Source organism: Hemitrygon akajei, chromosome 6, assembly GCF_048418815.1.
Source record: "Hemitrygon akajei chromosome 6, sHemAka1.3, whole genome shotgun sequence".
Classification (NCBI taxonomy): Eukaryota; Metazoa; Chordata; class Chondrichthyes; order Myliobatiformes; family Dasyatidae; genus Hemitrygon; species Hemitrygon akajei.
Window position 1 is genome coordinate 9,172,559 of NC_133129.1, and position 23,898 is coordinate 9,196,456.

At 51.5% G+C, this 23,898-nt stretch overlaps 1 protein-coding gene across 5 annotated transcripts in view; it reads left to right on the plus strand.

Annotated features, from left to right (window-relative positions):
- The window catches only part of spef2 (sperm flagellar 2), a 685,307-nt gene that overhangs the window by 178,683 nt on the left and 482,726 nt on the right, over window positions 1-23,898 (plus strand). For 4 of the 5 annotated variants that reach the window (XM_073047840.1, XM_073047843.1, XM_073047845.1 and 1 more), the window contains exons 16-20: window positions 6,301-6,554; window positions 6,936-7,089; window positions 7,353-7,507; window positions 14,646-14,756; window positions 16,733-16,825. In XM_073047840.1, coding sequence (XP_072903941.1) covers window positions 6,301-6,554; window positions 6,936-7,089; window positions 7,353-7,507; window positions 14,646-14,756; window positions 16,733-16,825 — 767 coding nt within the window. The remainder of the gene's footprint in view (window positions 1-6,300; window positions 6,555-6,935; window positions 7,090-7,352; window positions 7,508-14,645; window positions 14,757-16,732; window positions 16,826-23,898) is intronic. The other variant, XM_073047842.1, reaches the window with a different exon arrangement.

The window sequence follows — 23,898 nt, forward strand, 5'->3', positions numbered from 1 at the left end:
TCTTCTTGTAGACATATCTACATATTGTGTCAGGAAACCTTCCTGAACACACCTAACATACTCCACCCCATCTAACCCCTTTGCTGTAGGAAGATGCCAATCAATATTTGGGAAATTAAAATCTCCCACTACAACAACTCTGTTATTATTACACCTTTGCAGAATCTGTCTCCTGTCTGGTCCTCAACATCCCTGTTACTATTAGGTGGTCTATAAAAAAACACCCAGTAGAGTTATTGACCCCTTCCTATTCCTAACATCCATCCACAGAGACTCAGTGGACAACCCCTCCATGACTTCCTCCTTTTCTGCAGCTGTGACACCATTTCTGATCCTGTCCTTTCTGAAACATCTAATGCTTGGCAATTTAAGTAACCGTTCCTGCCCGAGCCATCCAAGTCTCTGTAGTGGTCACAACAAAATAGCTGCAAGTACTGATCCACGCGCTAAGATCATTCGCTTTGTAGGGATGACTTAGAGTGGATTGCAAAGCTTAAACTCTCCCCCACAGTCTGTCGCAGAGCATTCTACAAATTTACTACTCTTTGGCTAATAAAAAAAAATCCTCCTTACCTCTGTTGCCCCTTAATTTTGAGGCTGTGCCCTCTTGTTCTGGTTACCTCCACAATAGGAAATATCCTTTCCACACCCACTCTATCTAGTCCTTTCAGCATGGGAAACATCATTTCCACATCTATTCTGTCAAGGCCTTTCAACATCAGAAAGGTTTCAATGAGATTCCCCCCTCATCCTTCTGAATTCCAGCGAGTACAGACCCAGAGCCATTAAACTTTCATCATATAATAACCCTTTCATTCCTGGAATCATTCTTGTAAACCTCCTCCGGTCTCTTTCCAATGCCAGCACATCTCTTCTAAGATGAGGTGCTCAAAACTGTTCACATTACTCAAGCTGAGGCCTCACCGTTGCCTTATAAAGCCTCAACATCACATCCTTGCTCTTGTGGTCCCTCAACACCAGCTCCATAGCAAAGAAAGCCCAGCAGCGTCTCTACTTTCTGCGAAGGCTGAGGAAATTCCATCTCCCACCCCCCATCCTCATTCTACAGAGGTTGTATTGAGAGCATCCTGAGCAGCTGCATCACTGCCTGGTTCGGAAATTGCACCATCTCGGATCGCAAGACCCTGCAACGGATAGTGAGGTCAGCTGAGAAGATCATCAGGGTCTCTCTTCCCACCATTACAGACATTTTCACTACACACTGCATCTGCAAAGCAAACAGCATTATGAAGGACCCCACGCACCCCTCGTACAAACTCTTCTCCCTCCTGCCATCTGGGAAAAGGCACCTGAGCATTCGGGCTCTCACAACCAGACTATGTAATAGTTTCTTCCCCCAAGCTCTCAGACTCCTCAATACCCAGAGCCTGGACTGACACCAACTTACTGCCCTCTACTGTGCCTATTGTCCTGTTTATTATTTATTGTAATGCCTGCACTGTTTTGTGCACTTTATGCAGTCCTGGGTAGGTCTGTAGTCTAGTGTAGTTTTCTTTTTTTTACGTAGTTCAGTGTAGTTTTTGTACTGTTTCATGTAGCACCATGGTCCTGAAAATTGTTGTCTCGTTTTTACTGTGTACTGGACCAGCAGTTATGGTCGGAATGACGATAAAAAGTGACTTGACTTGACCATCGACTCAACCTGCAAGTTAACCTTCAGAGTGTTCTGCACAAGGACTCCCAAGTCCCTCTGCATCTCAGATTTTTGGATTTTCTTCCCATTTAGAAAGTAGTCTGCACATTGTATTTCATCTGCCACTTTCTTGTGCATTTCCCTAATCTAAGCCCTTGTGCATCCTACCTGTTTCCTCAACACTACCTGCCCCTCCACCAATCTTCATATCATCTGCAAATTTGGCAACAAAGTTATCTATTCCATCATTCAAATCATTAATATACAGCATAAAAAGAAGTGGTCCTAACACCAACCCCTGTGGAACACCACTAGTCACTGGCAGCCAACCAGAAAATCATCCTTTTATTCCCATTTACTGCCACCTACCAATCAGCCAATGCTCTAACCATTTTCCCTGAAGGAAACCATGCTGACTTTGTCTTGTCTTGTCCTGTGTCACCAAGTACTCCATCACCTCATCCTTAACAATTGAATCTAACATCTTCCCAACCACTGAGCCAGGCTAACTGGTCTATAATTTCCTTTCTGTTGCCTTCCTCCTTTCTTAAAGACTGGTGTAACATTTGCAATTTTCCAGTCCTCTGGCTCCATGCCACAGTCCAATGATTTTTGAAAGATCATTTTTAATGCTACCACAATCTCTTACGCTACCTCTTTCAGAACCCTAGGGTGCAGTTCCTCTGGTCCAGGTGACTTATGTATCTTTATGTCTTTCAGGTTTTTGAGCAACTTCTCTCTTGTAACAGTAACTGCACACACTACATCAGACATCCTGCTCATGTCTTTCACAGTAAAACTGATGCAAAATACTTATTTAGTTCATCTGCCTTCTCCTTGTCCCCCGTTATTATTTATCCGGCCTCATTTTCTAGCGGTCCTATTCCACTCTCATCTCTCTTTTATCTTTTACATACTTGAAAAAACTTTTTCAATCCACATTGATATTGTTTGCTAGCTTGCTTTCATATTTCATCTTTTCCCTCCTCATGATTCTTTTAGTTGTTTTCTGTAGGTTTTTTGAAAACTTCCCAATCCTCTACCTTCCTGCTAAATTTAGTTTGTTGCATTCCCTTTCTTTTGCTTTTACATTAGCTTTGACTCCCCTTCTCAGCACGGTTGTACTATTTTGCCATTTGAGTATTTCTTTGTTTGTGGAATACATCTATCCTGCACCTTCCTCATTTTTCCCCAGAAACTCGATCCATTGCTGCTCCACTGTCACCCCGTCAGCATCACCTTTCAATTTAGATAGATAGACAGATGATACTTTATTGATCCCAAAGGAAAGTACAGTGCCACAGTAGCATTAGAAGTACACAGATATACAACTATTAGAAGAGAAGTAAGAAAGAATAAAAAATGAGCTAGTTCAAACAGTCTAACATGAGGGGCCATCATTTCCCTGGCTTTTGGTTGACTCATTATAGCTGAGGGTAAGAATGACCTCATACAGCGCTCTTTGGAGCAGTGCAGTTGTCTTAGCCTAATACTAAAAGTGCTCCTCTTTTCACACGTGCAGAGGGTGAGAAACATTGTCCAGAATTGCCAGGGTTTTCCGTAGGGTCCTTCGTTCTACCAAATTCTCCAGTGCGTCCAATTTGACTCATAACAGAGTGAGCCTTTCTAATCAGTTTATTGAACCTGTTGGCATCACCCATGTTGATGCCCTTGCCCCAGCACACCACTGCATTGAGGATTGGACTGGCGACAGCAGACTGGTAAAACGTGAAGGAGTCGCCTGTATACTCCAAAGGACCTCAGTTTCCTCAGGAAGCAGAGGTGACTCTGGCCCTTCTTGTACACAGCCTCTGTGTTGGTGTTCCACTCCAGTCTGTCATCCAGGTGCACCCCCAGGTACTTGTAGGTCCTCACCACATCCACATCCTCACCATCAATAGTAACAGGGAGCAGTGCAGGCTTAGTCTTCCTAAAGTCCATCACCATCTCCTTTGTCTTACTGACGTTGAGCTGCAGATGATTCAGCTTGTACCATTTGACAAAGTCCTTTACCAAGGCCCTGTATTCATCCTCCCATGTTCCCTTTATACACCCAACTACTTCTGAGTCATCGGACAGTTTCTGCAGATGACATGACTCAATGTTGTATCTAAAGTCCTAGGTATACAGGGTACACAGGAAGGGAACTAATACAGACCCCTGTGGGGCCCTAGTGCTGCTTATAGCCACACAGCTCTGAAGCCACACAAACTGAGGTCTTCCAGTCAGGTAGTCCATTATCCAGGATACAATGGAACTGCCAGCCTGCATTCAATGGAGCTTTTCCCCCGGCAATGATGGCTGTATGGTATTGAAAGCATTTGAAAAATTAAAAAATCATGATCCTCACAGTGCTGCCCTGCTTATCCATCAACTCCAATGTGCTCCCAATAGGCAAAATGCAAGGGATCAAGGGCTGTTCTGACCAGGGGTCAGAGATGAGCCAGGACCAGCCTCGCTGGGGCCTTTGCTTTGGCCAACTCCTCTCTTGTTCCACTGTAATTTCCTTTACTCCACTGAAGTACTGCTATGTCAGACTTCACCTTCTCCCTATCAAATTCAAGTTGAACTCAATTATATTGTGATCACTGTCTCCTAAGAGTTCCTTGACCTTCAGCTCTCCAATTGCCGCCAGTTCATTACATAACGCACAATCCAGTTTTGCTGATCCCTTCGTGGGCTCAATGACGAACTGTTCTAAATAGGCATTCAACAAATTCACTCTCTTGAGACCCATTACCAGCCTGTTTTTCCAAATCTACCTGCATGTTAAGATTTCCCATGACTATCAAACATTGCCCTTTTGTCAAGCCTTTTCTATTTCCGGTTGTAATCTGTAGTTCACATCCCAGCCACGGTTGGGAGGCCTGTATATAACTGCCATCAGGGTCCTTTTCCCCTTGCAGTTTCTTAACTCAAACCAGAAGAATTCAACATCTTCTGATCCTATGTAACGTCTTTTTGATGATTTGATGTCATTCTTTACCAGCAGAGGCACACCACCCCATCTGTTTACCTTCCTGTCCTTCCGATACAACGTGTAACCTTGGACTTTCATCTTCCCACTACAACCATCCTTCAGCCACGATTCAGTGATGGCCACAGCATCATACCCAACAATCTGTAAAAGTGCAACAAGATCATCCATCTTATTTCTTATACTCCGTGCATTGAGATGTAACACATATGGTAACCCTTTCATTCCTGGAATCATCCTTATGAACCTCATCTGAACCCTCTCCAATGCCAGCACACCTTTTCTTGGATGAGGGGCCCAAAACTGTTCACAATACTTGAGGTGAGGCCTCACCAGTGCATTATAAAGCCTCAGCATCACAACCTTCCTCACCAATGACTTTCCTGCAAGTTAACCTTCAGGGTATTCTGCACAAGAACTCCCAAGTCTCTCTGCTTCTCAGATTTTTGGTTATTTCCCCGTTTAGAAAATAGTCCGCACATTTATTTCTACTACCAAAGTGCATGACCATGCATTTTCCAACATTATATTCATTTGCCACTTTCTTGCCCATTCTCCTAATCTGTCTAAGTCCTTCTGCATCCTACCTGTTTCCTCAACACTACCTGCTCCTCCACCAATCTCTGTATCATCTGCAAACTTGGCAACAAAGCCATCTATTCCATCATCTAAATCATTTATATACAGCATAAAAAGAAGTGGTTCCAACATCGACCCCTGCGGAACACCACTAGTCACTGGCAGCCAACCAGAAAAGGATCCTTTTATTCCCACTCGCTGCCTCCTACCAATCAGCCAATGTTCTAACCATGTTAGTAACTTTCCTGTAATACCATGGGTTCTTAACTTGTCAAGCAGCCTCATGTGTGGCACCTTGTCAAAAGCCTTCTGAAAGTCCAAATATACAACATCCACTGTATCTCATTTATCTATCCAACTTGTAATCTCCTCAAAGAATTCCAACAGATTCATCAGGCAGGATTTTGACTGAAGGAAATCATGCTGACTTGTGCTATCTTGTCCTGTGTCACCAAGTACTCCATTACCTCATCCTCATTAATTGGTCATTGTAAATTGTCCCTTGATTAGGTTAGGGTTAATCCGATTTGTTGGGCCTTGCTGGGGCAGCATGGCTCAAGGGGCTTACTTTGTGCTGGAGCACTAAATAAATAAATAAATAAATAAATAAATAGATAGATAGATATGCAACTACAACAAATAAAATAAAATAATAATAAATAAGCAATAAATATCAAGAGCATGAGTTGTAGAGACTTGAAAATGAGTCCATTGGTTGTGGGGTTACAAAGGAATCAGTTCATTGTTGGAGTGAGTGATATTATCCACTCTGGTTGAGTTCATGGTTGAAAGGTATTAACTGTTCCTGAACCTGGTGGTGTAGGTTCTGAGGCTCCTGTACCACCTTCCTGATGGCAGCAGTGAGAAGAGGGCATGGCCTGGATGATGGTGTTCTTGATGGATATTGCTTTCCTGCAACAGTGCTCCTTGTAAAATGTGCTTATTGGTATGGAGGGCATTACCAGGTTCCTTGCTGTGTGACTCTGTTTGTTTTCCCAGTGCTCACCAGCATGTGTGAGTTGGTGTAATAGCCCAGGCCATTGAGCGGAGGTTCCTCGTACACTAACCCCCTGCTTTGTCTCTGTTGTAGGCGACTGCCGGCAGGATGTGGCTGGATCCTTGATGGATTCCCAGCGACTATCACCCAAGCCAAACTGCTGGAAAAATTGCTGACCGGGGTTGACTCTGATTACACTGTACCAAAGACTAAGAGGTCCAGAACCAAACTGGCTGTTGACCCAAAGGCTTCCAAAGAGCCCCTTCCTCCCCGGCCTGCCCTGGACATCGCCATTCTCCTAGAGGTTTCAGACAACACTGTGCTGACTCGCCACTCGCAGGGCAATGGTAGGGCCCAGCACCCTGGCCAGAATCATGGTAGAGAGTTTGGGAGGGAGAATGGACAGGATGGTGGGGGGGGTGAGGAACAGACCAGGTAAAGGATGGGCATTGGGTCAGGACAGGGAGGGTGGAGATTGGGGGGTGTTAGAAAGGGGTGGGGGAGGTAGAGATTGGAGAAGGGGATGGGGATTGGGGGTGGTAGTGGAGGGGATTGAGGGGTTGGGGATTGGGGGTGGTAGCGGAGGGGATTGAGGGGTTGGGGATTGGGGGTGGTAGTGGAGGGGTTGGGGATTGGGGGTGGTAGTGGAGGGGTTGGGGATTGGGGGTGGTAACAGAGGGGACTGGACAAAAGGGCTGCCACTGGAAGTGGGTGCTGCATTAAATCAGAATGTGGTGCTGTCTTGTGTTTCTTTGTGCTGTGTGTGACAGTCAGTCAGTGTGCTGAGTCTGTAATCCAGAAAGCATCCGGTGAACAGGGACCCCAGGAGCTCCCGGATGTTGGTGGGAATATGTCCCGTACAGAGGAACAGCTGTTGCCTCGGTGAGTGATATCTACAGCCCTTGACCTGGACAGCATGCTTTCCGATCCTCTGTCCTTTGCTCCTGACCATTGAACACACTTTGTGAACCCTAACCTTGAGAATGATTGCATCCCTTGTCTCTGACACCCCTCCCTCTGGCCCTAGGAGCCAGTGCCATGAGTTCAGCCGATAGTGAATCCTTATCCGTGGTGTGCCTGTGATCTAGGAGACAAGTGGGTTTCAGGGCGGTTAGGTGGGTGATAATGCCTGTGCCTTTTGATAGACTGACAAGTTTCCTGGAGCACTGGCCCAAGCTGGAGAAGTGGTTTACGGGACAGCAGATCCTGGCAAAGGTGAATGGGGAGCTGCAACAGGCCGAGCTACTGGAGAAGCTGCAGCTGGTTCTGGTGGAGTCCCTGCTCAAAAAGCACAGCAGAGGTGAGCAGCCGTGGCACAGGAGGCAGGACTAGACCCACAGCAGGTACCCGGGCACCCAGTGTAAGGCGAGTGTGGTGAGTGAAGCCCTGCATGTTCTTCCTCATTTGCTGTGTTCACAGGTGAAGGAAGGCTCGAGAGGCACGGGGACTGGAGGGAGGAGGAGGTAGGGCGTCCAAACTCCTATTGACTGGAGGGGGGAGGAGAAAGGAAACAGGGCATCCGGTCCCATTGACTCAAGGGGCAGGAGGCAGAGTGCCCAAAATTCCCATGAGCGGAGGGGGCACGAGGAAAGAGGCAGGGTTGTTGTAGAAGGAAGAGGAATCAGGGGTGATGAGGAGACAGGGAAAGAGGGAGAGGGATTGTACAGTGTGAGTTTGGATACGTGGTGTGTTCTGGCTTAGACTGCAGTACAGATGACGGTGTGGTGGGTGTACAGTGTATTGGCTTTCATAAATTAGGGGATTGAGTTTAAACTTGCAAGGTAGTATTGCAGCTTTATAAAACCCAGGTTAGATCGTACTTTATTGTGTTTAGTTCTGGCTACCTCATTACAGGAAAGATGTGGAAGCTTTAGAGAGGGTGCAGAGGAGATTTACCAAGATGCTGCTAGTATTAGACAGCATGTCCTTGTGGATAGGTTGAGTGAGCGAAGGCTTCTCTTTTTGGGGTGAAGGATGATGAGAGGTGCCTTGATAGAGGTGTACAAGATGATAAGAAGCACAGATGAAGTGGACAGCCAGAGACTCTTTCCCAGCTAATAAGACAGGCATAATTTTAAGGTGATTAGAGGAAAGTGTTTGGGGGTGGAGAGAATGTCAGAGGAAGGTCTTTTTTGACAGAGTGGGGTGGGTGTGTGGAATGCCCTGCCAGGGGTGGTGGTAGTTGAGGCAGATACGGTAGGGATATTTAAGAAACTCTAGGCACATGGGTGCTAAAAAATGGAGGGCTATATGGGAGGGAAGGGTTAGATTGATCTTAGAACAGGTTGAAAAATCAACACAACAATGGCCTGTACTGTGCTGTACTATATTGTCAACAGTGGTGTTGGGGAGGAAACCCCAGGGTGTGGTCAGGGAATGGTTCAAAATACATTTATTGTAAAAGTATGTATACTATATACAACCTTGAGATTCATCTCTTGTAGGCATCCACTAAACAAAGAAACAAAAAATAACATGCACCACAAAAACTGACAAACCTCCAATTTACAAAAGAGGATGATGGCATCTGTTAGTCTGGCGAGACTATAGGTCTGCACCCGGAAAGTCTTGCTTCAGTCTGTGTTGGTAGAGCAGTGTCTGTTGTGGCTGTAGAGGCCCACACGGGAGTGACAGTCTCGGCTGCAGCGACTGCACTGGAAGGCGCTGTCCTCCGGTGTTGTCTTGGTGCTGTTTTATCAGCGAGTGCGCTTTTCTTCAGCAGCAAGCCTCAGCTTCTCTTCTCTTTTCAGACCTCTGCGTAGTTCCAGCCTCCAGCGAGAGCGATCGCTTGCAATGTCCTCCCACCTCTCGACGTTCATGTTGAGTGACATCACGTCTCTCTTGCAGACATCTTTGAAACGAAGATGGGGCTGCCCTTACGCTGTCCTGCCGAAGGCCAGTTCCCCATACAGCAGGTCTTTCGGGATCCTCCCGTCTGAGATGTGGTGTACGTGGCGTCAGGCGGCGGAGAAGGCGTTGTTGGAGCAGGATGAAGAGGCTGGGTATCTGGGCGCGGGCCAGGACCTCATTGTTGGTGACTCAGTCAGTCCACTTGACGTCCAGGATGTGTCTCAGGCTGCGAAGGTAGAAGACATTGAGAAGCTGCTCTTGTCTGAAGTAGAGGCTCCAGGTCTTGCTGCCGTAAAGCAGTGTGCTGAGGACGCAGGCCCTGTAGACTGCAATCTTGGTGCATCATCAGCTTTCTGTTCTCCCAGACTCTCTTTGTCAGCCTGGGTGAACGTTGAGGCTGCTCATCCGATCCGTCTGTTGATCTCGAAGTCTAGGGAGAGACTGCCTGTGACAGTGGAGCCAAGACCCCAAGATCAACAAAAGAGGAAATAATAAAGAAAGTAAACAAATAATGCGGAGAACACGGGCCGCAGGCTCCCTGAAATTCAGTCCACAGGTGGTGAGCCCATTCAGAGCTGTGACCAGTGAAACTGTTTCAGGAGCCCAATGGCTGCAGGGAATAACTGCTCCCAAACCTGGCGGCATGGGACCCTGCACCCCCTCCCCGCGCCTGATCATTGTAACGAAAAGAGAGAGATATGGGATGGGCACAGGTGGGGAAACTTCATTGGCAAGGAGTCATGTTCCCCTGTCCTACAGCTACATTGACGGAAGGTCCTGGCCCAGACAGTCCCCCACCCCCAGTACTTTTGTTGTGGGGCACTGTCTGAGCCCTGTATCAGCTTGTTTGCAGGCATCTACTCAGTTCCTGGGGCTCAGATCTATCACAAAGTGTCCAGCTCCTGTAGTCTGCTGCCACTATCCCCTCCTGTGGTAAGTGAGGGTTCAGCCTTCATCAGTCAGGGTGCTGACTGTAAAAGGAGAGGTGTTACAGCTATATTAAGCATTGGTTAGGCCACAGCTAGAGTGAGTACATTACAGAAACGATATGGAGAGGGTGCAGAGAATGCTCCCTGGATTGGAGAGTATGTGCTATAAGAAGATATTGAACAAACAAGGAGTGTGTATTCTGGAGCATTAGAGGGTGTACGTGTGTGTAAAATTATCTGCAGTATGAATGATAGATAAGAAGATCTGTCATATGAAGAGAGTCTGATGTTTCTGGGCCTGTATCCACTAGAATTCAGAAGAATGAGGAGATGAGTGACCTCATTGAAAGCTAGTAGGCAGCCGTCAATCCCAGGGGATCGTGGGTTTGTGACTCTGGTGGACTGTGTCCTCTCCAGGGAGCGAGCCTGGGTGGGAAGGTTTGAAGAACCGGCTGTTGCCCATGCAGCGGGTTCCCCCTCTCCACATCACTGATGTAGTCCAAGGGAAGGGCAAGTGCTGATACAGCTTGGCACCAGTGTCGTCGCAGAGGTTGCTAGAGTGAAATTGTAAACAACTTCAAACTGCCTCTGGGTTTACTCCTGAAGCCTTTCCCATGGGTGGTTATGGCCACAAGGCAGTGAAGATTTAAAAATCAGAGTTTTCCCTCTCAGGCGGGCTGCCGTCCAAGGCTGACCAGCACCACCTGCCCGAAGCAACTGGCTTTGAGGTGCCAGTTGTCCACTTTTGCCCCTTCTCTTGTCAGTAGAAACAGTTCCACCGGGCCTAGTAGCTAAGCCACACGTGAAGGCCAAGAGTTGGACTTGGTTGTCAGATTCTGTTAGAGACTCACGTCATTTGGAGCACTTTATAGGTAGTGGGAGCTTATCCCCACTACCACCCCCCGGCTATGACAACCTTAGGTGAAAGGCTTTGATAGAGTAGATGTGGAGAGAACATTTCCATGGTGGGGGAGTCTAAAGCCAGAGAACACAGCCTCAGAATAAAGGGGCATCCTTTTAGAAGGAGGATCTCATGCAGGATAGATGTATTCCAAAAACAAAGCAATACTCAAATGGCAAAATAGTACAACCGTTGCTGACAAGGGAAGTCAAAGCTAATGTAAAAGCAAAAGACAGGGCATACATCAAAGCAAAAATTAGTGGGAAAACAGAGGAAAGCTACTGGCATGTTTAGAGCATTGGCTGATTGGGAGGAGGCAGCGAGTGGGATTAAAAGAATCCTTTGCTTGTTGACTGCCAGTGATTAGTGGTGTTCCACAGGAGTCAGTGTTGGGACAGCTTCTTTTGAAAACCTACAGAAAGCAACTGAAAATCATTAGGAGGGAAAAGCTGAAATATGAAAGCAAGCTGGCAAACAATATCAAAGTGAATAGTAAAAGCTTTTTTCAAGTATGTAAAAAATAAAAGAGAAATGAGAGTGGATATCGGATTGTTAGAAAATGAGACCGGAGAAATAATATTGGGGGCCAAGGAAATGGTAGATGATCCAAATGAGTATTTCAGTCTTCCCTGTGAAAGACACTTGCAGTGTGCCAGATGCTAAAGGATGTGAAGAAAGAGAAATGAGTGCAGTTACTATTACAAGGGAGAAGGTGCTCAAAAATTGAAAGACATAGGGGACTTAAGTAACCCGGACCAAATGACATGCACCCTAGGGTTCCAAAAGAGGTAGCAGTAGAGATTGTGGAGGCATTAGCAATGATCTTTCAAAAATCATTGGACTCTGGCATGGGGCCAGAGGACTGGAAAATTGCAAATGTCACTCCACTCTTTAAGAAAGGAGGAAGGCAGCAGAAAGGAAATTATAGACCAGTTAGCCTGACCTCAGTGGTTGAGAAGATATTGGAGTCAATTGTTAAGGATGAGATTAAGGAGTACTTGGTGACACAGGACAAGATAGGACAAAGTCAGCATGGTTTCTTTAAGGGACAATCTTGCCTAACAAACCTGTTGAACAAGTAGGATAGATAAAGGGGATGCAGTGGATGTTGTCTATTTGGACTTTCAGAAGGCCTTTGACAAGGAACTACACATGAGGTTGCTTACCAAGTTAAGAGCCGATGGTATTACAGGAAAGTTACTGGCATGGTTAGAACATTGGTTGAATGGGAGGAGGCAGTGAGTGGGAATGAAAGGATCCTTTTCTGGGTGGCTGACCCGGATCTGGACTGTACCTTCAAAATATCCGGACCTGACTTGCACTACCTTACTTTCCCTTTTATATTTTCTAATTATGACTTATAATTTAATTTTTTTATTCTATTTATTTTGATTTGTACTCCAGGGAGCGCAAAGCACAGAAACAAATATCACTGTGATGACTGTACGCTCTAGTATCAATTGTTTGGTGACAAAGTAGAGTGACTAGTGGTGTTCCGCAGGGGTCGGTGTTGTTGGGACCGCTTCTTTTTATGCTGTATGTAAATGATTTAAATGATGGAAGAGATGGCTTTGTTGCCAAGTTTGCATATGATACGTAGATTGGTAGGAGCCAGGTAGTCTACAGGTAGGCTGCAGAAGGACTTAGACAGATTAGGAGAATGGGCAAGAAAGTGGCAAATGAAATACAATGTTGCAAAATGCATGGACATGCACTTTGGTTGTAGAAGTAAAAGTGAAGACTATGTTCTATTTAGGGAGAAACTCCAAAAATCTGAGATAGAAAGGGACTTGGGAGTCCTTGTGCAGAACACCCCAAAGCTTAACTTGCAGGTAGAGTCAGTGGCGAGGAAGGCAAATGCAATGTTAGCATTCATTTCAAGAGGCCTAGACTACAGGCTTTATAAGGTGAGGCTGTGGCGACCCAATTACTAGCACACTCGAACCGGCTGACAATTAGCCAGAGTGCAGGCACAAAGGAAGAAAGCCTGAGGGGGTTTCAGTACGTGCCTCTCGAGGTATCTGGTGGGGGAGACAGGCTTTAAAGCAAGACTGTGAAGTTGAAATAAACTTATTCTTTGACTGCAGTTTACCGACTCCGTGTCGTTATTTTAGCGCTGCGTGTAGCACACAGCTACAAGGCCTCACTTTGTGTATATTTTGGGCATGGCATCATAGAAATGATGTGATGGTATTGGAGAGGGTTTAGAGGAGCTTCACAAGGATGATTCCGGGAATGAAAGGTTTATCATATGGGGAACACTCTGGGTCTGTACACGCTGGAATTTAGTAGGATGAGGGGGGATCTCATTGAAACTTTCCGAATGTTGAAAGGAATGGACAGAGTAGACATGAAAAGGATGTTTCCCATGGTGGTGGAGTCTAGGACAAGAGGCCACAGCCTCTCAGGATAGAGAGGGTCCAATTAAAACAGATGCAAAGAAAATTCTTTAACCAGAGGGTGGTAAATTTGTGGAATTTATTACCACAGGCAGATGTGGAGGCCGGGTCAGTGGGTGTATTTAAGGCAGAGCTTGATAGGTTCTTGATTGGATACGGCATCAAAGGTTCTTGGGAGGAGGCCAGGAAGTGGAGGTGAGGAGGGGATAAAAGATCAGCCATGATTGAATAGTGGAGCAAACTCGATAAACCAAATGGCCAAATTCTGCCTCTATGTCTTATGGTCTTATGGAATTCCTTTAGCCAGAGGGTGGTGAATCTGTGGAATTCTTTGCCACCGGCTTCTGTGGAGGCCAGGTCATTGGGTATATTTAAAGCAGAGCTTGTCAGATCCTTGATTGGTCAGGGCATGAAAGGATATGGAAGAAGGCAGGAGATGGGGTCTGAGAGAAAAATTGGATCAGCCATGATGAAATAGTGGAGCAGACTCAATGAGTCAAATGGCGTAATTCTGCTCCTATATCTTATGGGCTTATAATCACAGTCTTTTTCCTAGAGTGGAAATGTCGATTCTGGAGGGTTTAGCTTGAAGATGAGGGAAGAAAGTTTAAAAAGGCTTTGTAGGGCCAGATTATTTTTGCACAGAGAGTGGTGGATACCTGGCAATGCTTCCAGGGCAAGTCATAGAGTCATACAGTGTTGACCCAGGGGCCAAACAGCTAGTCCCGTTTGCCCACGTTTGGCCCACATCCCTCTAAACCAGGGCTTCCCAACCGGTTTCACGGACCCCGAACTTAATGGAATTGGTGAGCCCTTAATGGTAAGCCCTTCCTATCCATATACCTTCCAAATGTCTTTTAAGTGTCATTATGACAGCAGATACAATATCAGTCTTTAAGAGGTCTTTGGGCACACTCATGAACAGACAGGGTATGAATGAGTACTAACCACTGACTAGCATGATCAGCACAGGCATGGTGGGCCGAAGGGCCTGTTCCTGTGCTGTGAACTATTTAGCTTGATCAATGCTCCATTGTGATACTTCCGGAATATCATCTTGCAGATTAACCCATTGTACACCACCTCAAGATGCTTCACAGCCAGAGGGTGCGGTAGTGGTTAGACATGTGACCATCATGGTCGGCATGGACATGCGTGTACCTATGCCATACAGTTCTGTGAAGATCTGGGTAAAAGGTCATTTGCGGGAGAGTCAGAATGTATTTCAGTCCAGGGTCGAGTTTCTGTTAACCTGATCACTGATCTCATTGCTGTTGGAGGGAACTCGCTGTGTGGAATCTAACTGCCCTGTTTCCCATGTCAGCACCGTGACTTCACCCCACTTGGTCTGAATTCCAGATGCTGTGACTGAGAAGCCTCCAGAGGTGACCACGCCCACTCTGGCTGAAACATCTCCTTCCCAGGGCCTTCAGGAGACCTCTCCAAAGGATGTGAATTTAGTGGGAAGTGGTGAGTGTCAGTGTGATGAAGGGGAACACTGGGATTCATTGCACTCTGTAAGATCTGCTTCAGAATAGAGCCCATCTCCTTTCCATCTCCGTTCACCTCTGAAGCTACCATCAAAGTTATTGAAGAACAAAATGTCCCAGCGAGGCATGGGTCAACAGGCCATTCAGCCCCTCTTTGTGTTTGATTACCATTTGATTCAATAGTGAATATTAACATTTCATAGCAATATACAAAATTTTGAAGGAACTCAGCAGGTCAGGCAGTATCTATGAAGGGGAATATACAGTTGACATTTTGGGTTGAAACCCTTCATCAGGACTTGGCTCAAAGCATTGACTGTTTACTCCTTTCTGTAGTTGCTGCCTGACCTACAGAGTTCCTCCAGCATTTTGACTGTGTTTTCTCTAGATTTCCAGCATCTTCAGAATCTCGTGTTTATCTCTTCTCATCAGTTCTGACTAAGTCACTTAAACACCTCATTGAGATTAGTTTGAGCCTCACAGTCTGTCCAAACTTTCCTCAAAAGACAATTCACCCACAAACCTAATGAACCTTCTCTGAATGCAAACACGAGGAAATCTGCAGATGCTGAAAATTCAAGCAACACACACAAAATGCTGGTGGAACGCAGTAGGCCAGGCAGCATCTATAGGAAGAAGTACAGTCAATGTTTTGGGCCGAGACCCTTTGTCAGGACTAACTGAAGAAAAGATAATAAGAGATTTGAAAGTGGGAGGGGGAGGGGGAAATCCGAAATGATAGGAGAAGACAGGAGGGGGAGGGGTGAAGTTAAGAGGTGGCCATTGCAAACGGCGAAGAAGGTGTCTTGGAGGTATGGAAGGGATTGTGATGGGGACTCCAGGTACCTTCTCATGGTGGAGAGTGTCGCCCTCAGAGCTCGACGGGAGAAACAACGGGAGGCAGAGTCAATTAAATGTGAGTACCTGGGATCCTCAGAAGGTCCAAATTGAGAAGCTTGAAAACGAATCCTGAAGCCAACTGGAGTCAGTTGGCGGCGGAGACACGTTCCAAGGAAGGATAAATGGCTGTAGTAATGGGTCTGGGTCAAAATGTGATCGAAAAGTTGAAGGGCCAAAGAAGTTATAGATGGGGAGCAGTGAGAGAGGGTTTCATTGAACTTTTCAACTTTTCAATCACATTTTGACCCAGACCTGTTACTACAGCCATATATCCTTCTTTGGAACGTGTCTCTGCTGCCAGCTGACTTCAGGATTCGTTTTCGAGCTTCTCAATTTGGACCTTCTGAGGATCCCAGGTACTCACATTTAATTGACTCTGCCTCCCGTTGTTTCTCCCGTCGAGCTCTGAGGGCGACACTCTCCGCCATGAGAAGGTACCTGGTGTCCCCATCACAATCCCTTCCACCCCTCCGGGACACTTTCTCCGCCGTTTATAATGCTCTTAGCTTCACTTCTTCCCCCTCCTGTCTTCTCCTATCATTTCAGATTTCCCCCTCCTCCTCCTGTCTTCTCCTATCATTTCAGAGTTCCCCCTCCTCCTCCTCTCTTCTCTTATCATTTCAGAGTTCCCCCTCCCCCTCCCAGTTCAAATCTCTTACTATCTTTTCTGTTAGTCCTGATAAAGGGTCTCGGCCCAAAACATCGACTGTACTTCTTCCTAAAGATGCTGCCTGGCCTGCTGCGTTCCAGCAACTTTTTGTGCATGTTGCTTGAACTTTCTCTGAATCTCATTTAACACTTTAAGCCTTAGTCTCTGCTCAAAACATTGAGATTCTCCACGAGAAATGCTGCCTGACCTGAGTTCATCCAGCACTTTTTGGGTGTTGCTCTGGATTTGCTGCAATTAATGAATCTCTTGTGTTTCTGTGGTTTTATATTATTTAACATTTCCACTCCATGATTCAAAGTGTCTCCACCACCATCAAGCACCCCTGTGATAACCAGGCAATCTCGCCCTCCCCCAGCTATCTCCTCAATAACTTGTCTTACCCACAGGTTCTGTGAGCGTTCCCAGCTCTGCCAAAGAGAAGATTAAGGTGTCGCTTGGTGATAAGAAGCAGAACAAATCTGGCTCCATTAGTCAGGCAGGTACGATGGAGGCTCCCTGCAGATCAGTGAGTTTGCGAACCAGTTCGAGTGGGAAAGCATTGTACTGGGAAGTTCAGTCTGCAGAGCTGCCAGGTGTTCAGCGAGGCAGTTACACCTGAACAAGCACAGCCCTGCCAAAGGTGTTTACTGCACAACAGGCCTCTGGGGTAGATGAGTGCAGCACCAGGCGTTTCAAATGGAAGTGTCTCCTCTCAGAGAGTAATATGCCTGTGGAATTCTGTGCGTGCCAAATCATTAGGCGGAGTTGAAAGATCAACTGTTTGTGGAATGGGATTGAGCAGGTGGGGAGAGTAGGGAGAGTGTCCAGGGGCTGTGGGAGGGGATTGAGTGGGTGGGGAGAGTGTCCGTGGGCTGTGGGAGGGGATTGAGCAGGTGGGGAGAGTCATCATGGGCTGTGGGAGGGGATTGAATGGGTGGGGAGAGTAGGCGACAGGGGGAGAGTGTCCGTGGGCTGTGGAAGGGGATTGAGTGGGTGGGGAGAGTAGGGAGAGTGTCCATGGGCTGTGGGAGGGGATTGAGTGGGTGGGGAGGGTAGGCGACAGGGGGAGAGTGTCCGTGGGCTGTGGGAGGGGATTGAGTGGGTGGGGGGAGAGTGTCTGTGGGCTGTGGGAGGGGATTGAGTGGGTGGGGAGAGTAGGTGACAGGGTTAGAGTGTCCGTGGGCTGTGGGAGGGGATTGAGTGGGTGGGGAGAGTAGGCGACGGGGGAGAGTGTCCGTGGTCTGTGGGAGGGGATTGAGTGGGTGGGGGGAGAGTGTCTGTGGGCTGTGGGAGGGGATTGAGTGGGTGGGGAGAGTAGGCGACAGGGGGAGAGTGTCCGTGGGCTGTGGGAGAGGATTGATTGGGTGGGGGGAGAGTGTCCGTGGGCTGTGGGAGGGGATTGAGTGGGTGGGGAGAGTAGGCGACGGGGGAGAGTGTCCGTGGGCTGTGGGAGAGGATTGAGTGGGTGGGGAGAGTAGGCGACGGGGGAGAGTGTCCGTGGTCTGTGGGAGGGGATTGAGTGGGTGGGGGGAGAGTGTCTGTGGGCTGTGGGAGGGGATTGAGTGGGTGGGGAGAGTAGGTGACGGGGGAGAGTGTCCGTGGGCTGTGGGAGGGGATTGAGTGGGTGGGGAGAGTAGGCGACAGGGGGAGAGTGTCCGTGGGCTGTGGGAGAGGATTGATTGGGTGGGGGGAGAGTGTCCGTGGGCTGTGGGAGGGGATTGAGTGGGTGGGGAGAGTAGGCGACAGGGGGAGAGTGTCCGTGGGCTGTGGGAGAGCATTGATTGGGTGGGGGGAGAGTGTCCGTGGGCTGTGGGAGGGGATTGAGTGGGTGGGGAGAGTAGGCGACGGGGGAGAGTGTCCGTGGGCTGTGGGAGAGGATTGAGTGGGTGGGGAGAGTAGGCGACGGGGGAGAGTGTCCGTGGTCTGTGGGAGGGGATTGAGTGGGTGGGGGGAGAGTGTCTGTGGGCTGTGGGAGGGGATTGAGTGGGTGGGGAGAGTAGGTGACGGGGGAGAGTGTCCGTGGGCTGTGGGAGGGGATTGAGTGGGTGGGGAGAGTAGGGAGAGTGTCCGTGGGCTGTGGGAGGGGATTGAGTGGGTGGGGAGAGTAGGCGACGGGGGAGAGTGTCCGTGGGCTGTGGGAGAGGATTGAGTGGGTGGGGAGAGTAGGCGACGGGGGAGAGTGTCCGTGGTCTGTGGGAGGGGATTGAGTGGGTGGGGGGAGAGTGTCTGTGGGCTGTGGGAGGGGATTGAGTGGGTGGGGAGAGTAGGTGACGGGGGAGAGTGTCCGTGGGCTGTGGGAGGGGATTGAGTGGGTGGGGAGAGTAGGCGACAGGGGGAGAGTGTCCGTGGGCTGTGGGAGAGGATTGATTGGGTGGGGGGAGAGTGTCCGTGGGCTGTGGGAGGGGATTGAGTGGGTGGGGAGAGTAGGCGACAGGGGGAGAGTGTCCGTGGGCTGTGGGAGAGGATTGATTGGGTGGGGGGAGAGTGTCCGTGGGCTGTGGGAGGGGATTGAGTGGGTGGGGAGAGTAGGCGACGGGGGAGAGTGTCCGTGGGCTGTGGGAGAGGATTGAGTGGGTGGGGAGAGTAGGCGACGGGGGAGAGTGTCCGTGGTCTGTGGGAGGGGATTGAGTGGGTGGGGGGAGAGTGTCTGTGGGCTGTGGGAGGGGATTGAGTGGGTGGGGAGAGTAGGTGACGGGGGAGAGTGTCCGTGGGCTGTGGGAGGGGATTGAGTGGGTGGGGAGAGTAGGGAGAGTGTCCGTGGGCTGTGGGAGGGGATTGAGTGGGTGGGGAGAGTAGGCGACGGGGGAGAGTGTCCGTGGGCTGTGGGAGAGGATTGAGTGAGTGGGGAGAGTAGGCGACGGGGGAGAGTGTCCGTGGTCTGTGGGAGGGGATTGAGTGGGTGGGGGGAGAGTGTCTGTGGGCTGTGGGAGGGGATTGAGTGGGTGGGGAGAGTAGGTGACGGGGGAGAGTGTCCGTGGGCTGTGGGAGGGGATTGAGTGGGTGGGGGGAGAGTGTCTGTGGGCTGTGGGAGGGGATTGAGTGGGTGGGGAGAGTAGGTGACAGGGTTAGAGTGTCCGTGGGCTGTGGGAGGGGATTGAGTGGGTGGGGAGAGTAGGCGACGGGGGAGAGTGTCCGTGGTCTGTGGGAGGGGATTGAGTGGGTGGGGGGAGAGTGTCTGTGGGCTGTGGGAGGGGATTGAGTGGGTGGGGAGAGTAGGTGACGGGGGAGAGTGTCCGTGGGCTGTGGGAGGGGATTGAGTGGGTGGGGAGAGTAGGGAGAGTGTCCGTGGGCTGTGGGAGGGGATTGAGTGGGTGGGGAGAGTAGGCGACGGGGGAGAGTGTCCGTGGGCTGTGGGAGAGGATTGAGTGGGTGGGGAGAGTAGGCGACGGGGGAGAGTGTCCGTGGTCTGTGGGAGGGGATTGAGTGGGTGGGGGGAGAGTGTCTGTGGGCTGTGGGAGGGGATTGAGTGGGTGGGGAGAGTAGGTGACGGGGGAGAGTGTCCGTGGGCTGTGGGAGGGGATTGAGTGGGTGGGGAGAGTAGGCGACAGGGGGAGAGTGTCCGTGGGCTGTGGGAGAGGATTGATTGGGTGGGGGGAGAGTGTCCGTGGGCTGTGGGAGGGGATTGAGTGGGTGGGGAGAGTAGGCGACAGGGGGAGAGTGTCCGTGGGCTGTGGGAGAGGATTGATTGGGTGGGGGGAGAGTGTCCGTGGGCTGTGGGAGGGGATTGAGTGGGTGGGGAGAGTAGGCGACGGGGGAGAGTGTCCGTGGGCTGTGGGAGAGGATTGAGTGGGTGGGGAGAGTAGGCGACGGGGGAGAGTGTCCGTGGTCTGTGGGAGGGGATTGAGTGGGTGGGGGGAGAGTGTCTGTGGGCTGTGGGAGGGGATTGAGTGGGTGGGGAGAGTAGGCGACGGGGGAGAGTGTCCGTGGTCTGTGGGAGGGGATTGAGTGGGTGGGGGGAGAGTGTCTGTGGGCTGTGGGAGGGGATTGAGTGGGTGGGGAGAGTAGGTGACGGGGGAGAGTGTCCGTGGGCTGTGGGAGGGGATTGAGTGGGTGGAGGGAGAGTGTCTGTGGGCTGTGGGAGGGGATTGAGTGGGTGGGGAGAGTAGGCGACAGGGGGAGAGTGTCCGTGGGCTGTGGGAGAGGATTGATTGGGTGGGGGGAGAGTGTCCGTGGGCTGTGGGAGGGGATTGAGTGGGTGGGGAGAGTAGGCGACGGGGGAGAGTGTCCGTGGGCTGTGGGAGAGGATTGAGTGGGTGGGGAGAGTGTCCGTGGGCTGTGGGAGAGGATTGAGTGGGTGGGGAGAGTAGGCGACGGGGGAGAGTGTCCGTGGTCTGTGGGAGGGGATTGAGTGGGTGGGGGGAGAGTGTCTGTGGGCTGTGGGAGGGGATTGAGTGGGTGGGGAGAGTAGGTGACGGGGGAGAGTGTCCGTGGGCTGTGGGAGGGGATTGAGTGGGTGGGGAGAGTAGGCGACGGGGGAGAGTGTCCGTGGGCTGTGGGAGAGGATTGAGTGGGTGGGGAGAATAGGCGACGGGGGAGAGTGTCCGTGGTCTGTGGGAGGGGATTGAGTGGGTGGGGGGAGAGTGTCTGTGGGCTGTGGGAGGGGATTGAGTGGGTGGGGAGAGTAGGTGACGGGGGAGAGTGTCCGTGGGCTGTGGGAGGGGATTGAGTGGGTGGGGACAGTAGGTGACAGGGGGAGAGTGTCCGTGGGCTGTGGGAGAGGATAGAGTGGGTGGGGGGAGAGTGTCCATGGGCTGTGGGAGGGGATTGAGTGGGTGGGGAGAGTAGGCGACAGGGGGAGAGTGTCCGTGGGCTCTGGAAGGGGATTGAGTGGGTGGGGAGAGTAGGGAGAGTGTCCGTGGGCTGTGGGAGGGGATTGAGTGGGTGGGGAGAGTAGGCGGCGGGGGAGAGTGTCCATGGACTGTGGGAGGGGATTGAGTGGGTGCGGAGAGTAGGCGACAGGGGGAGAGTGTCCGTGGGCTGTGGAAGGGGATTGAGTGGGTGGGGAGAGTAGGGAGAGTGTCCATGGGCTGTGGGAGGGGATTGAGTGGGTGGGGAGATTAGGCGGCGGGGGAGAGTGTCCGTGGGCTGTGGGAGGGGATTGAGTGGGTGGGGAGAGTAGGGAGAGTGTCCGTGGGCTGTGGGAGGGGATTGAGTGGGTGGGGAGAGTAGGCGACAGGGGGAGAGTGTCCGTGGGCTGTGGAAGGGGATTGAGTGGGTGGGGAGAGTAGGGAGAGTGTCCGTGGGCTGTGGGAGGGGATTGAGTGGGTGGGGAGAGTAGGCGACAGGGGGAGAGTGTCCGTGGGCTGTGGGAGAGGATTGATTGGGTGGGGGGAGAGTGTCCGTGGGCTGTGGGAGGGGATTGAGTGGGTGGGTAGAGTAGGCGACAGGGGGAGAGTGTCCGTGGACTGTGAGAGGGGATTGAGTGGGTGGGGAGAGTAGGCGACAGGGGGAGAGTGTCCGTGGGCTGTGGGAGAGGATTGATTGGGTGGGGGGAGAGTGTCCGTGGGCTGTGGGAGGGGATTGAGTGGGTGGGGAGAGTAGGCGGCGGGGGAGAGTGTCCATGGACTGTGGGAGGGGATTGAGTGGGTGGGGAGAGTAGGCGACAGGGGGAGAGTGTCCGTGGGCTGTGGGAGAGGATTGATTGGGTGGGGGGAGAGTGTCCGTGGGCTGTGGGAGGGGATTGAGTGGGTGGGGAGAGTAGGCGACAGGGGGAGAGTGTCCGTGGGCTGTGGGAGAGGATTGATTGGGTGGGGGGAGAGTGTCCGTGGGCTGTGGGAGGGGATTGAGTGGGTGGGGAGAGTAGGCGACGGGGGAGAGTGTCCGTGGGCTGTGGGAGAGGATTGAGTGGGTGGGGAGAGTGTCTGTGGGCTGTGGGAGGGGATTGAGTGGGTGGGGAGAGTAGGTGACAGGGTTAGAGTGTCCGTGGGCTGTGGGAGGGGATTGAGTGGGTGGGGAGAGTAGGCGACGGGGGAGAGTGTCCGTGGGCTGTGGGAGAGGATTGAGTGGGTGGGGAGAGTGTCTGTGGGCTGTGGGAGGGGATTGAGTGGGTGGGGAGAGTAGGCGACGGGGGAGAGTGTCCGTGGGCTGTGGGAGAGGATTGAGTGGGTGGGGAGAGTAGGCGACGGGGGAGAGTGTCCGTGGTCTGTGGGAGGGGATTGAGTGGGTGGGGGGAGAGTGTCTGTGGGCTGTGGGAGGGGATTGAGTGGGTGGGGAGAGTAGGTGACGGGGGAGAGTGTCCGTGGGCTGTGGGAGGGGATTGAGTGGGTGGGGAGAGTAGGGAGAGTGTCCGTGGGCTGTGGGAGAGGATTGAGTGGGTGGGGAGAGTAGGCGACGGGGGAGAGTGTCCGTGGTCTGTGGGAGGGGATTGAGTGGGTGGGGGGAGAGTGTCTGTGGGCTGTGGGAGGGGATTGAGTGGGTGGGGAGAGTAGGTGACGGGGGAGAGTGTCCGTGGGCTGTGGGAGGGGATTGAGTGGGTGGGGAGAGTAGGCGACAGGGGGAGAGTGTCCGTGGGCTGTGGGAGAGGATTGATTGGGTGGGGGGAGAGTGTCCGTGGGCTGTGGGAGGGGATTGAGTGGGTGGGGAGAGTAGGCGACAGGGGGAGAGTGTCCGTGGGCTGTGGGAGAGGATTGATTGGGTGGGGGGAGAGTGTCCGTGGGCTGTGGGAGGGGATTGAGTGGGTGGGGAGAGTAGGCGACGGGGGAGAGTGTCCGTGGGCTGTGGGAGAGGATTGAGTGGGTGGGGAGAGTAGGCGACGGGGGAGAGTGTCCGTGGTCTGTGGGAGGGGATTGAGTGGGTGGGGGGAGAGTGTCTGTGGGCTGTGGGAGGGGATTGAGTGGGTGGGGAGAGTAGGCGACGGGGGAGAGTGTCCGTGGTCTGTGGGAGGGGATTGAGTGGGTGGGGGGAGAGTGTCTGTGGGCTGTGGGAGGGGATTGAGTGGGTGGGGAGAGTAGGTGACGGGGGAGAGTGTCCGTGGGCTGTGGGAGGGGATTGAGTGGGTGGAGGGAGAGTGTCTGTGGGCTGTGGGAGGGGATTGAGTGGGTGGGGAGAGTAGGCGACAGGGGGAGAGTGTCCGTGGGCTGTGGGAGAGGATTGATTGGGTGGGGGGAGAGTGTCCGTGGGCTGTGGGAGGGGATTGAGTGGGTGGGGAGAGTAGGCGACGGGGGAGAGTGTCCGTGGGCTGTGGGAGAGGATTGAGTGGGTGGGGAGAGTGTCCGTGGGCTGTGGGAGAGGATTGAGTGGGTGGGGAGAGTAGGCGACGGGGGAGAGTGTCCGTGGTCTGTGGGAGGGGATTGAGTGGGTGGGGGGAGAGTGTCTGTGGGCTGTGGGAGGGGATTGAGTGGGTGGGGAGAGTAGGTGACGGGGGAGAGTGTCCGTGGGCTGTGGGAGGGGATTGAGTGGGTGGGGAGAGTAGGCGACGGGGGAGAGTGTCCGTGGGCTGTGGGAGAGGATTGAGTGGGTGGGGAGAATAGGCGACGGGGGAGAGTGTCCGTGGTCTGTGGGAGGGGATTGAGTGGGTGGGGGGAGAGTGTCTGTGGGCTGTGGGAGGGGATTGAGTGGGTGGGGAGAGTAGGTG